The 14,275-nt window shown below is 36.5% G+C and overlaps 2 protein-coding genes across 3 annotated transcripts in view; one reads left to right on the top strand and one right to left on the bottom strand.

Annotated features, from left to right (window-relative positions):
• The window catches only part of LOC127866014 (dual specificity mitogen-activated protein kinase kinase 6-like), a 29,624-nt gene extending 23,562 nt beyond the window's left edge, over positions 1-6,062 (top strand). For both annotated transcript variants that reach the window (XM_052406246.1, XM_052406245.1), the window contains exon 9: positions 760-6,062. In XM_052406246.1, coding sequence (XP_052262206.1) covers positions 760-904 — 145 coding nt within the window. In that variant the 3' untranslated portion in view covers positions 905-6,062. The remainder of the gene's footprint in view (positions 1-759) is intronic.
• Positions 6,063-9,291: 3,229 nt separating this feature from the next.
• LOC127866735 (mucin-5AC-like) lies at positions 9,292-13,940 on the bottom strand. The gene is made up of 5 exons (XM_052407496.1): positions 13,364-13,940; positions 13,172-13,238; positions 11,687-12,069; positions 11,519-11,561; positions 9,292-10,893 (listed from the first exon to the last, which is right to left on the bottom strand). The coding sequence occupies exons 1-5, from the start codon at positions 13,938-13,940 to the stop codon at positions 10,263-10,265; spliced, it is 1,701 nt and encodes a 566-aa protein (XP_052263456.1). The 3' UTR covers positions 9,292-10,262.
• Between the last annotated feature and the right edge of the window lie 335 nt (positions 13,941-14,275).

The raw sequence follows: 14,275 nt of genomic DNA, 5'->3' as shown, positions 1-14,275 counted from the left end.
TTATTTGAAATCAGTTATGGGAAAGTCGCCACATAGGCCCATTTGTTTTAAAAGTGAACCATTGCTTACTAATAATTATCATGATTTTTTTTAGCATATATATATATATATATATATATATCTTTAATAATCCTTGCTGAATGTATCACTGTCCGAATTCAGCTCAACATTAAAAAAGTTCTACAGTTATAAGGCTTCATTGCTTTTTTAATGCTCATTAAGAATGAAATATGTCCCAAAATTCAATCATTATTAATTAAATAACATTAAGAAAAACAAGGTCCATAATTTTACAAAGGAATATATTCTTAATGCAATTATGTAAAGTGTTGTCCCAGATAAGCCTTCGCTGTCTGGAAAGGTTCATCAGGGACGATACTTTTCGCTTTTATGGAATTTTTGGTAGGATGTATTTAAATGAAAATCCACTAAAGGGAGAAAGTGTTGTCAAATATTGGGGACGATACCTTATGCACATGCATTATTCCTGGTGTACCCAGAGACTAGCTCATATTTGGGATAGGCCTTTGCAATGCAGAGGTCATTTCTGTAATTTTTGTAGCAGTAACTCTTTATAGAACAAATGTATATCTTTGTATAATAAAGTGTTAGATTCAAACATTGTCAGGAAACCACGGTTAATTAAACTTGTTATAAAAATGAGTATCACACATTTAGTTTACTGAAATCCTTAAAATTGTTTAATGGTATTTCATTTTTGTAAAGCTTTGACAAATGTTGTTGAATTTTTTTGGTCAGTTTGAAGAAGTCAGTTTCTGAGCGTGCCAACTACCATGAACTGTTACGACACCCGTTCCTTGTGAAAGCGAGCAGTGAAGAAGTCGATATGGCTGCCTACGTCACAGAAATACTTGCCATGGGCGTGCATCCAACTAATGACTAACTGTATGCCTTAAAGTATCCTCATTGGACAGTTTTATCTGTTTTAATCACTGCTTGATGGGTTTTTGTGTTCTAGGTTAGGTGTCTGATCTTGTTGCACATAAAACCATATATTTTGATTGCCCACAACACAGGCAAGTTGATCAAGGCTAATGCAGTTGTGTGTTTTTTTAAATGAAAAACGTACATGGAAAATATAAGCTTCTAAGAAAATAATAGTTTTTCAACAAGTAAGCAAATCAATAGTTGCTTTGTTTTACCTTTTAGAAAAAAGTGATCATAACTAAGACATCGCCTTTAGATTAATAGGGCCTTGATTTATTTCAGGGCAATGTGAAAAAATCCACTTTTAGTTAGACATTTTCATTAAAAGTCTTCTTGAAAAGGTCCAAAAATAAATAAAATGTTATTTTTGCTTGGTTATTCTTTCAAATGTTGTGATGCTGACATAAACACTAGTAGTTTAGTGCAGTAAGTCCCAATTGTTACTTTTCAGGGAAAAGCTTTCATGAAAATTTACCAAAAGGTTTCCTAAACTTTTATCAGGGACACCAGTAACTAGGGATGCAACGGGTACCTGAAAAAAAAAACAGTTCCATTATAAGTAAAATATCTGGTTTATTACTATTTGGAAAAATTTCGGTTTACTATTATTTATGTTATTTTTTTAATATTTTGTATCCAATATTTTGTTAATTCATTATTTTTCAAGCACTTAAAATTGATTAAATTATTATATAAGAATAGCAATTGCCATCTGCTTTTGTCATTTTGACATTGAAGTATTTAAGCAATTTGATAAATGTGCCTTTGGGTATGAAAAATTCTAATTTTCTGAAAGACCTGTTTATATTTATTCAATATATTGACTGAGAACTGAATTTGTTTTACACATGAAACCAGGACATAACTTCCTGTCAAAACAAACAATAAATGTGGGGTACTACCCTTTTTTTATCTACTGAGTTTAAAGAAATTATGGAAAGGTTGATTTTTCATTCTAAGAGACTTGTATACTTATTTCATATACATTCTAAGAGACTTACACACTCATTTCATATATATAGAAAGTCACATCTAAAAAGTACTTAGGTCCAATAGGGAGAGAGTTGAAAAACCAATTTTTTCCCAAACAATTGGCTCAAAGATATTTGTTAGACAGTTCATTTTTATGGCATGCAGGAAAAGCTCACCATCAAATTAATTACCCTATTAACGAACTTTATTAAAAATCAAACTAGTGTAACACTGTTTAGGCAGATCAAAAGAAGGTAAATATGCAGGGAACATATAAAAAATGCATTTGTGGAGGTGTTGTGACTATTGTAAGTGGACTGTGAATATACACAGCCAGAGCCGGTTCTCTATTTGTTTAACAACAACAAAGACAGACTCCTGTTTGTTTCTAGTTGGCACAAATTGTAATAAATTCACTGTAAATTAAAATGTTTTAATAGTGCAAATCTGTAATGCTTGGAAGATAGCTTTTCATTATTTCTGAAGATTTGTTTATTTTGAAACGAGTGACAAAATTTATGACGTGTCACTTTACTTTCATTTTCATTTTGAAAGTTTAAGTTTTGATGAAAACATAAAGTGAGATCTTTTTTGTGATAGTCACTTTGAATACCTTTTACACTATAAGCTTTAAATTATTAATGGAATAGGAATACAAATATAATTTTACAGCTTTTATAATAGTGTTAAATTACGTGAAAATAATAAGGTTAACAAGTGAAAAATCTAATAAGCTCTCAATTTGGACCAAGTATAAGTACTATGATCCCATACATGAATAGCTGTCTGGTCGGATGATTTTTTCACAGAGTTATGGCCCTTTGAAATTTTCTATAAAAATATTCTTTTCCCCCCAACTTCTGTGCCCTCAAGACGTTTCCTTTTATCTGAATATATAGTGCAATATTGTGACAAAAAAAAACTTTGGGGAGCATCACCCGTCTCTGACGGTTTCTTGTATTGGAATGTCGTCATGGATTTAAGTTGTTTATTCTTATTGGGAGTTAATTGGTATATTTTCTTCTTGCTTGATAATAAAATAAGTTGAAAGTGAAAGTTTATGTGTACTTGTATTTATGTCAAGACCCACCCTGAAATACCAAACCTGACTGACAATATCTGACCTGACAAAAAGTGTGTTACCCGTTGCATCCCTACCAGTTACAATCTAGCTCTGCACTGACCATGTCTGCATTCAAAGACAGTCATGGATTAAAAATAGATTAAAGATGGCATTTCTGAATGACTTTTGGTTGCATTTAATGTAATACATTGCCATGTCTCTTAATACTTTCAAAAATGCAAAAAAAAAAATTCAGCTCTTACCCAGTGAAACAGCCCCACTCAACACAGTTACTCCCCTTGGAATGGTACTATTATCTAGTAACAAATAGACGATTTCAAGTGAAGAGCAAAAACTTTTTTTCACATACTTGTTCTCAAAAAAATGTCACTAGCGCTTCTGTTTTTTACCTGGCAAGTCTGTGCTCAATATTAATAAGTTGGGAACTTGCTAGCTTTTGTTAATATCTTTAACAACTGATGTTTAGAGAATAGTATTTCACAATAATACCTATGAGGTATTGGCTTATTTTTCTGGTTAATACATTGAAAGAGAGAAATTGAATGCTGGCTCATAATTTCTGATGTGGAATTGATATTTTCTGTTTGATGGATTTCATGTGTTGGTCTAAACTCCGCTATACCGTGGGGATACCTTTAACATATTTTACCAACCTGCTGGAGATTCATTATTTAAATGTGTGTGTACAGTTAAAGAGTTGTTAACAAAACAAACTGTATAGCCTTAAAGATGGAATAATATGGAAGGCTTTTTCACTTGCCATGTTTAAAATGCACAAACAATATTTGTAGCAACAATGCTTGTGATGGAATTGTGAACTAAACATTTAAGCAAATAATATCCTGTAATGAAATTATTTAGATTTTACATATAATTCATAGCCTGTATATAGACCTGTTTTCATGGATGCAGTTAAGATGTATATGCATGCTTGGCTGGCATCTTTGACCTATGATCTTTGTATGTGTATGCAATTAGGGATCATTTAAATGCATAATTTGAAATAATAATATAAATAATACATATTGCAATTTACCTTTGTTTTAGACTTGAACTGCTTTTAGAACTTTTGGTCACTTTCATTATTTCTTTCTATCAAATGTTCATTTTTGTCATTGAATAGAAATCTTATTGTTATTTATTTGTTATATTTTATTGTTCATAGAATGTTGGATGAATCTTTAATACTAGTTTTTTGCTTATGTTTGTTTCTTTTAGAATGCTTTGCATGCAAAAATGTATGTTATTGGGATATGAGAATACAAGAGGAAACGGAGCTGTGGGTCGAAGGTAGATATAGTGAGATATTTTGAAAAAGAGGGTTAAATGGGTGGGGATAGTTGAAAGATTTGGAAGGTCTCACTGGAAAATGTTTGTCATCTAAATGTTTGGGATGAGGTTTAAGGGGAGGTGGGAGGGGGCAGATGGTGCATGGTTTTGGATTGGAATAAAAGGTGCAAAGAGTGAAACGTTTGGAACTTTATGTTTTAGGGGAAGAGTGAAAGATTTGAAAAGAGGTTAAATGGAGAGTGAAAAGTGTGGGAATTTGAGTTTACAGTGCAGAGGATTTGTTTGAGAAGTGGGATTAAAGGGGGTAGAAAAAAAGGTTTAGCAAGGTGGTTAAAGGGACATGGAGTGATATGTTTGGCTAGGGAGGTAATTGGAGAAAGATTGTAAACGGTTTGTGTGAGTTCAGAAGATGGTATTACATGGAAATGTGTACACTGATCATTGTGCATTTTAAGTATAGATGAGAAATTTGTTTTACTGTATTTCTAATAAAATCTGCTTTTGAAAGCAGTTTTTATGTCCCCCACTATAGTAGTGGGGGACATATTGTTTTTGCCCTGTCTGTTGGTCTGTCTGTTGGTCTGTCTGTTTGCGCCAACTTTAACATTTTGCAATAACTTTTGCTATATTGAAGATAGCAACTTCATATTTGGCATGCATGTGTATCTCATGAAGCTGCACATTTTGAGTGGTGAAAGGTCAAGGTCATCCTTCAAGGTCAGAGGTCAAATATATGTGGCCAAAATCGCTCATTTTATGAATACTTTTGCAATATTGAAGATAGCAACTTGATATTTGGCATGCATGTGTATCTCATGGAGCTGCACATTTTGAGTGGGGAAAGGTCAAGGTCATCCTTCAAGGTCAGAGGTCAAATATATGTGGCCCAAATCGCTTATTTTACAAATACTTTTGCAATATTGAAGATAGCATCTTGATATTTTGCATGCATGTGCATCTTATGGAGCTGCACATTTTGAGTGGTGAAAGGTCAAGGTCATCCTTCAAGGTCAGAGGTCAAATATATGTGGCCCAAATCACTTATTTTATGAATACTTTTGCAATATTGAAGATAGCAACTTGATATTTGGCATGCATGTGTATCTCATGGAGCTGCACATTTTGAGTGGTGAAATGTCAAGGTCATCCTTCACAAGGTCAAGGTCATCCTACAATGTCAAACATCATATAGGGGGACATTGTGTTTCACAAACACATCTTGTTTTGTTAGATATTATTATTGACATGCCTAGCCCATTTTTTTTATTCACCATTTAAAAAAATGTACTCTCGTTATTCATATCTTTGTTTGATTACTCTGAACTTTACTTCTAATAGACTTTGAATTCTACTCCTAATTTACAAGCTTTTCTGCTTATTCAATTTCCAGTGTACCATTTCTGTTTTTTATACTAAGAAATTCAAACAAAATGATTGGCGAACTGCTTATCCGCATTTAGATGCAATTCACTGCATCCCACATGTGCTATTACTTTTTTAAGTGAATATGTTTACTCCAGTTTGCCACTTGCGAAAACTATGTATGTGTGAACTGTTTGAATGTAAATTGTCATAAAGCTTAACCATTGAGCAATTATATTTTTGACTGTATTTTCTTGTGAATTTTATATGTAAGGTTATTGTAAATAATACATATTTAGTTATATAGCAACCGGTCACATTTCACGAAATGAGTGCGGTGTGGCCTTCATCATGTAGTACTAGTACGATTGTTAAGATGACTTCTAATAAAATGATTGCAACACGATGAGCTTTTTGTCTGTCTTCAATTATTATTTTAAAGTAATTCATGTCTCAATAAGACATTATCATTTTAACATGATGTACATATTATGGTAAAGTACATACAAGCCAAAATTTAATAACATTTCCAACACAATACTGATAAGGTATATTCCCTGTACATGTATTTCCGAAGCAATGGTCTCTGTAATCAAGTATCAAATGGCGTACCTGTATTGATAGTGATGATTGCGATTTTATGCTACTGTAAAGATTCCATGAGAATCGTTTGTAATGATGATAACAAATAACAGGAATTGTTTCTTTTTATCCTGTGCAAGTTATTAATGCAAATTCATTTTAATGTTATTTTATTGCTTAACAACTTCCTACCCTCACACAATTTACAATGTGGTCCAAACACGTGGTTAGATTGTTATGTGGAATGCTGATTGAGCCCGAGCGCGTAGCAAGTCCCCGGTTGCAGACAGACAGACGCACACACTAGGTCGCGTTCCGCGCACGTATTTGTTACCGTAAATATCTGTCTACTAACAATCGTTAGATATAGAGCCTGCCATCCCAGCACAAGACCTGCAAGATCCACCCAGTAGAAAGCCATTTCAAAACTCGTACCGCTTCGCCACATTTCCAGCGCTATCGCTTTATACAAATTTTAAAATCAGCAGGACTTGTTTTGCAGGCATTTAATATGCTCTCATATTAAACTCTCAACAGGTTGCTTCAAATGATAGCAATCATCTGTTCCAGGTGTCGACGATTTACCAATTAGGAATATGAAATAACCGTATGAATAATAGAAGTTTATTTATTATGCCATCTACTTACTCGAAAACTTACACATATGCTTTTGTTGGCTCGCCATCATTAACCATTATTATTGACAACAATCTTGAATGTGTATATGCATCGAAGAGGGAAAAACGCTGATTGCGAAAATATCAATAATTGTCTTTGATGCAACTTTCAATCTAATAACCTTATGAGGCACACGTATTTTTACCGTTAGGTCACTTAATGATATTTCTTGCAAGTGTAACGTACGATTTGACAATTTACTTACCTGTAAACAATTAAACTAAATGGAAAAAATTCGCACAGGCTAATCAAGGACGACGTATCCGCCATTAAGGTATTAAATCCAGTTTTGGATGGAAAGTGTCGTCCCTTATAAGCCTGTGCGTACTGCACAGGCTATTCTGGGACGACACTTAACGCATTTAACGTGTTTCACACAGCGAGGCTCATTTAAAAAAAATTTTTTTTAATGAACACCAGCACCTAACGAGGCCAATCTTACAAGATCATTTTTTCAAAGTGGTCAGACCGACCGACGGATGGACGGACAGACAGACAGTTTATTAGTCTCATTTCTTTAGATAAATTGTATATCTAATTAAAACATGAGTTATTAAATAAAAACGAATTTAAGATGGTTGAGTCAAAATATAAAGAATAAAATGTACAAAACCCACTCAATTTGAGTGACACGAGACTGTGTGAACAGATTTGTAATGCAATATAATATAAACATCATTAAAACATTTTAAAACGTACATATCGATAAACGAGTAAAACTATAATACACATAAACAGTTTTTATAATGTATTCAAATGTTATTGCAGGATTTAGTAGTGTATTTAACAAAGGGCTCCTAAGACATTAACTAACAAAATTGTTCTAAAGTATCTACGATAAGAAACCAGGTTCAATATTCATAATATTAAAACATATTTGTTTCATTATACAAGTTGCAGTGCATTCACCCTTTGTATAGTGTCTCATTACGCACTTCCACTGACAGACGATCGGAGGTTCCCAGCCCATGTCGCCATTGACAGTCGCTCTGCCGACGCCAAGGACGCATCTTCCTGCGCGGTGCTGTGCAGTGTTAATGCACGAGAAATTCTTAGCTCCCCATATGGCGGCGCCGTCGATGATTGGGGCGTACTATTGAAGACATCAAGCGGTATCCCTCGGAACGCTTTATCTTTGGAGATGAGTAACCCCAAAGCGCATGTTGCTGAGTTAGCTACACATTTAGCGGTAATATTAAAATCGAAATATTCTTTCAGTAGGATTCCCGGATACCTGTAATGGTCTGTGTATGCATTATTTAACTCACAACAAGTTAAGACGGCGGCTGAGCGTAGAAATCGAACGTGTAACGTGTGTTTTAGGTAATTTCTAAAACGTCAGTTATGGCACTGATCATTAATTCGCTGGAAAAGCGTTTTAAAAGCCCATAAACACTCAGAATATTTCGATCAATATTTCGAAAAAAATATATATAGAAGATATGTTACTTGATGAAGTTGATATGGTACTGGTTGAAGAAGATGTGTTACTAGTTGAATTACCGGTAGATGCTTTCCCCGTTGTAGTATGAGATTTACTGGTCGTTGAAGAGGGATGAACACCGGTTATTGTTGTAGTAAATTCGTTCCCCATTGAAGCTGCGTTATTGGTTGTTTGTTATGGTAGATGCGTTCCGCTATGTAGATGTACCGGTAGTAGAGTTACTTGCTGTTGTAGTAGAAGCGTTACTGGTTAAAGTGGTAGGTTCATTAATTGATGTTGTAGTAGGAGCTTTACTGGTTGTTGTTGTTGGTTCATTACTAAGTGTTGTAGAAAAAGAATTGCTGGTTGTAGAAGTAGGAGCATTGCTGATTGTAGTAAGAGGAGCATAACTGTTTTTAGTAGGAGGAGCATAACTGGTTGTAGTGATAGGAGCATAACTGGTTGTAGTAGGAGGATCATAACTGGTTGTAGTAGGAGGAGCATAACTGGTTGTAGTAGGAGGAACATAATTGGTTGTAGTAGGAGGACCATAACTGGTTGTAGTAAGAGGAGCATAACTGGTTGTAGTAGGAGGAGCAAAACTGGTTGTAGGAGGAGGAGCATAACTGGTTGTAGTAGGAGGAGCATAACTCGTTGTAGTAGGAGGAGCATTACTGGTTGTAGTAGGAGGAGCATAACTGGTTGTAGTAGTAGGAACATTGTTGGTTGTAGTGGTAGGGGCATTACTGGTTGTTGTTCTAGGAACATTGTTGGTTGTAGTGGTTTGATCATTACTGGGTTTAGTAAGAGGTGCATTACTGGTTGTTATTGTTGGTTCATTACTAGTTGTTATAGCAGGATAATTGCTGGTTGTAGAAGTAGGAGCGTTGCTGATTGTGGCAGGATGAGCATTACTGGTTGTAGCAGTAAGAGCATTACTAATTGTTGTAGTAGGAGAATTGTTTGTTCTAGTGGAAGGGGCATTACCGGTTGAAGTAGTAGCAGCATTACTGGTTGTAGTAGTGGGAGCATTACTGGTTGTAATAGAAGGAGCATTACTGATTATAGTAGTATGAGCAGGTTAAGTCGTTTTTTGTAGAAGTATTCTTGGTACCAGTTGTAGGAGCATTACTAGCTGCAGTTGTAGTAGCATTATTGTTTTATAGAAGTGGGTGCATGACTGGTTCTAGTGGTATGAGTATTACTGGTTGTAGTACTACATGAAATACTGCTTGTAGTTGTAAGTGCATGACCGGTTTAAGTTTCATGTGCATTCTGGTTGTAGTAGTATGAGCATTACTGGTTGTGGAGGTGGGAGCATAACTAGTTGTAGCGGTAGGAGCATTACTGGTTGTAGTGGTATATAGGAGCATTACTGAGTGTGGAAGTTGGAGTATTATTGATTGTAATAGTAGAAGCTGTTCAGTTTGTAGTGGTTGGTGTATAACTGGTTGTTGTGGTACGAATATAACTGAGTGTTATTGTAGCTACATTACTGGTTGTAGTGGAAAGATCATTACTTGTTGAAGTTGTAGGAATATAACTGGTTAAACAGTGGCTGCTTTACTGATTGTAGTTGTGGCAGCATTACTGGTTGCAGTAGTAGATGAATTACTGATTGAAGTTGTCGGCCCATTACTGGTTATTGTGGTAAGAGCAGTACTGATTGTAGTTGAAGGAGCATAACTGGTTTTATCTGTATTTGAATTACTGATGGAGGTTGTAGGTTCATTACTGGTTGTAGTTTAAGGAGAAAAACTTATTGTAGTGCTGGGAGCATTATTTGTTTTAGTGGTGGAAGCATTACTGGTTGTAGTAGTAGGATTATTTCTATCTGTAGTTAAAGGTGCATTACTGGTTGTAGTAGTAGGGGCTTTACTGAAAGCAGTTGTAGGTGCATTACTGGTTGTAGTGGTAGGAGCATTATGACTTTGTTGTTGTCGTAGGAGTATTAATGGTTGTAGTCGTAGGAGTATTACTGGTTAAAGTGTTAGGAGCATTACTGGTTGTAGTAGTAGGAGTATTACTGATTGTAGTGGTAGGAGTATTACTGGTTGTAGTGGTAGGATAATTACTGGTTGTTGTAGTAGGAGTATTACTGGTTGTAGTGGTAGGAGTATTACTGGTTGTAGTTGTAGGTGTATTACTGGTTGTAGTTGTAGGAGCATTACTGGTTGTAGTGGTAGGAGTATTACTGGTTGTAGAAGTGGGAGTTTTACTGATTGTAGTGGTAGGAGAATTGCTGATTGTAGTGGCAGGAGCATTACTGGTTGTAGTGGTAGGAGCACTACTGGCTGTAGTGGTAGGAGAATTACTGATTGTAGTGGTAGGATAATTACTGTTTGTTGTAGTTGGAGCATTACTGAATGTAGTGGTAGGAGTATTACTGGTTGTAATGGTAGGAGTATGACTGGTTGTAGTGGTAGGTGTATTACTGGTTGTAGTAGGAGGAGTATAACTCTTTGTAGTGGTAGGAGTATTGCTGATTGTAGTCGTATGAGTATAACTGATTGTAGTGGTAGGAGTATTACTGGTTGTAGTGGTAGGTGTAATACTGAATGTAGAAGGAGGAGTATAACTCTTTGTAGTGGTAGGAGTATTGCTGATTGTAGATGTATGAGTATAACTGATTGTAGTGATAGGAGCATTACTGATTGTAGTAGTAGGACTATTACTGGTTGAAGTGGTAGGAGCATTACTGGTTGTAGTGGTATGAGTATTACTGGTTGTAGTGGTAGGAGTATTACTGGTCGTAGTGGTAGGAGTATTACTGGTTGTAGTAGTAGGAATATTACTGGGTGTAGTGGCATGAGAATAACTGTATGTAGTTGTAGGTGTATTCCTGGGTGTAGTGGTAGAAGTATAACTGGTTGTAGTGGTCAGAATATTACTTGGTGTATTGGTAGGAGTATTGCTTGGTGTAGCTGTGGGAGTATTACTGATTGTAATGGTTGGAGTATTACTGGTTGTAGTGGAAGGAGCATTACTGGTTGTATTGGTAGGAGTATCACTGGCTGTAGTGGTAGGAGTATAACTGGTTGTAGTGGTAGAAGTATTACTGGTTGTAGGGGCAGGAGCGTTACTAGTTGTAGTGGTAGGAGAATTACTGGTTGTAGTAGAAAGAACATTACTGGTTGTAGTGGTAGGATTATTACTGGTTGTAGTAGTAGGTGTATTACTGGTTGTAGTTGTAAGAGCATTGCTGGTTGTAGTCGTAGGAGCCTTAATGGTTGTAATGGTAGGAGCATTACTGGTTATAGTGGTAGGAGTATAACTGGTTGTAGTGGTAAGAGTATTACTGGTTGTAGTGGTAGGAGCATTACTGGTTGTAGTGGTAGGAGCATTACTTGCTGTAGTGGTAGGAGCATTACTGGTTGTATTGGTAGGAGTATCACTGGCTGTAGTGGTAGGAGTATTACTGGTTGTAGTGGTAGAAATATTACTGGTTGTAGTGGTAGGTGTATTACTGGTTGTAGTGGTAGGGTAAAAACTGGTTGTTGTAGAAGGAGTATTACTGGTTGTAGTGGTAGGAGCATTACTTGTTGTAGTGGTATGAGCATTACTGGTTGTAGTGGTAGGTGTATTACTAGTTGGAGTGGTAGGATAATTACTGGTTGTTGTAGTAGGAGCATTTTTGGTTGTAGTGGTAGGAGAATTACTGGTTGTAGTGGTAGGAGTATTACTGGCTGTAGTAGTAGGAGCATTACTTGTTGTAGTAGTAGGCGCATTACTGGTTGTAGTGGAAGGAGTATTACTGGTTGTAGTGGCAGGAGTATTACTGGTTGTAGTGGTAGGATAATTACTGGTTGCTGTAGTAGGAGTATTACTGGTTGTAGTGGTAGGACTTTTACTGGGGGTAGTGATAGGAGTATTACTGATTGTAGTGGTAGGAGTATTACTGGTTGTAGTGGTCGGAGTATAACTTGGTGTATTGGTAGGAGTGCTAGGTGTAGCTGCGGGAGTATTACTGATTGTATTGGTTGGAGTATTACTGGTTGGAGTGGTAGGAGCATTACTGGTTGTATTGGTAGGAGAATTACTGATTGTAGTGATAGGAGCATTACTGGTTGTAGTAGTAGGAGCATTACTGGTTGTAGTGGTAGGAGCACTACTGGCTGTAGTGGTAGGAGAATTACTGATTGTAGTGGTAGGATAATTACTGGTTGTTGTAGTAGAAGCATTACTGGTTGTAGTGGTAGGATTATTACTGGTTGTAGTGGTAGGTGTATAACTGGTTGTAGAAGGAGGAGTATAACTCTTTGTAGTGGTAGGAGTATTGCTGATTGTAGTCGTATGAGTATAACTGATTGTAGTGATCGGAGAATTACTGATTGTAGTAGTAGGAGCATTACTGGTTGAAGTGGTAGGAGTATTACTGGTTGTAGTGGTATGAGTATTACTGGTTGTAGTGGTAGGAGTATTACTGGTTGTAGAGTTAGGAGTATTACTGGTTGTAGTAGTTGGAATATAACTGGGTGTAGTGGCATGAGTATTACTGTATGAAGTGGTAGGTGTATTCCTGGGTGTAGTAGTAGGAGTATAACTGCTCGTAGTGGTCGGAATATTATTTGGTGTATTGCTAGGAGTATTGTTAGGTGTAGCTGTGGGAGTATTACTGATTGTAATGGTTGGAGTATTACTGGTTGTAGTGGTAGGAGCATTACTGGTTGTATTGGTAGGAGCATCACTGGCAGTAGTGGTAGGAGTATTACTGGTTGTAGTGGTAGAAGTATTACTGTTTGTAGTGGCAGGAGCATTACTAGTTGTAGTGGTAGGAGAATTACTGGTTGTAGCAGTAAGAGCATTAATGGTTGTAGTGGTAGGATTATTACTGGTTGAAGTGGTAGGTGTATAACTGGTTGTAGTGGTAGGAGCATTGCTGGTTGTAGTGGTAGGAGCCTTAATGGTTGTAATGGTAGGAGTATTACTGGTTATAGTGGTAGGAGTATAACTGGTTGTAGTGGTAAGAGTATTACTGGTTGTAGTGGTAGGAGCATTACTGGTTGTAGTGGTAGGAGCATTACTTGCTGTAGTGGTTGGAGTATTACTGGTTGTAGTGGTAGGATAATTACTAGATGTTGTAATAGGAGCATTATTGGTTGTAGTGGTAGAAATATTACTGGTTGTAGTGGTAGGTGTATTACTGGTTGTAGTGGTAGGGTAAAAACTGGTTGTTGTAGAAGGAGTATTACTGGTTGTGGTGGTAGGAGCATTACTTGTTGTAGTGGTAGGAGCATTACTGGTTGTAGTGGTAGGGGTATTACTAGTTGGAGTGGTAGGATAATTACTGGTTGTTGTGGTAGGAGCATTTTTGATTGTAGTGGTAGGAGAATTACTGGTTGTAGTGGTAGGAGTATTACTGGCTGTAGTAGTAGGAGCATTACTTGTTGTAGTGGTAGGAGCATTACTGGTTGTAATTGTAGGAGTATTACTGGCTGTAGTGGCAGGAGTATTACTGGTTGTAGTGGTAGGATAATTACTGGTTGCTGTAGTAGGAGTATTACTGGTTGTAGTGGTAGGACTATTACTGGGTGTAGGGATTGGAATATTACTGATTGTAGTGGTAGGAGTATTACTGGTTGTAGTGGTAGGTGTATTCATGGGTGTAGTAGTAAGAGTATTACTGGTTGTAGTGGTCGGAGTATAACTTGGTGTATTGGTAGGAGTATTGCTAGGTGTAGTTGCGGGAGTATTACTGATTGTAATAGTTGGAGTATTACTGGTTGTATTGGTAGGAGCATTACTGGTGGTATTGGTAGGAAAATTACTGATTGTAGTGATAGGAGCATTACTGGTTGTAGTTGTAGGAGCATTACTGGTTGAAGTGGTAGGAGCATTACTGGTTGTAGTGGTATGAGTACTACTGGTTGTAGTGGTAGGAGTATTACTGGTTGTAGTGCTAGGAGTATTACTGGTTGTAGTGGTAGGAGTATTAC

Source organism: Dreissena polymorpha, chromosome 2, assembly GCF_020536995.1.
Source record: "Dreissena polymorpha isolate Duluth1 chromosome 2, UMN_Dpol_1.0, whole genome shotgun sequence".
Classification (NCBI taxonomy): domain Eukaryota; kingdom Metazoa; phylum Mollusca; class Bivalvia; order Myida; family Dreissenidae; genus Dreissena; species Dreissena polymorpha.
The sequence above is the reverse complement of the archived record's forward strand: the minus strand, read 5'-3'. Positions and strand labels throughout refer to the sequence as shown.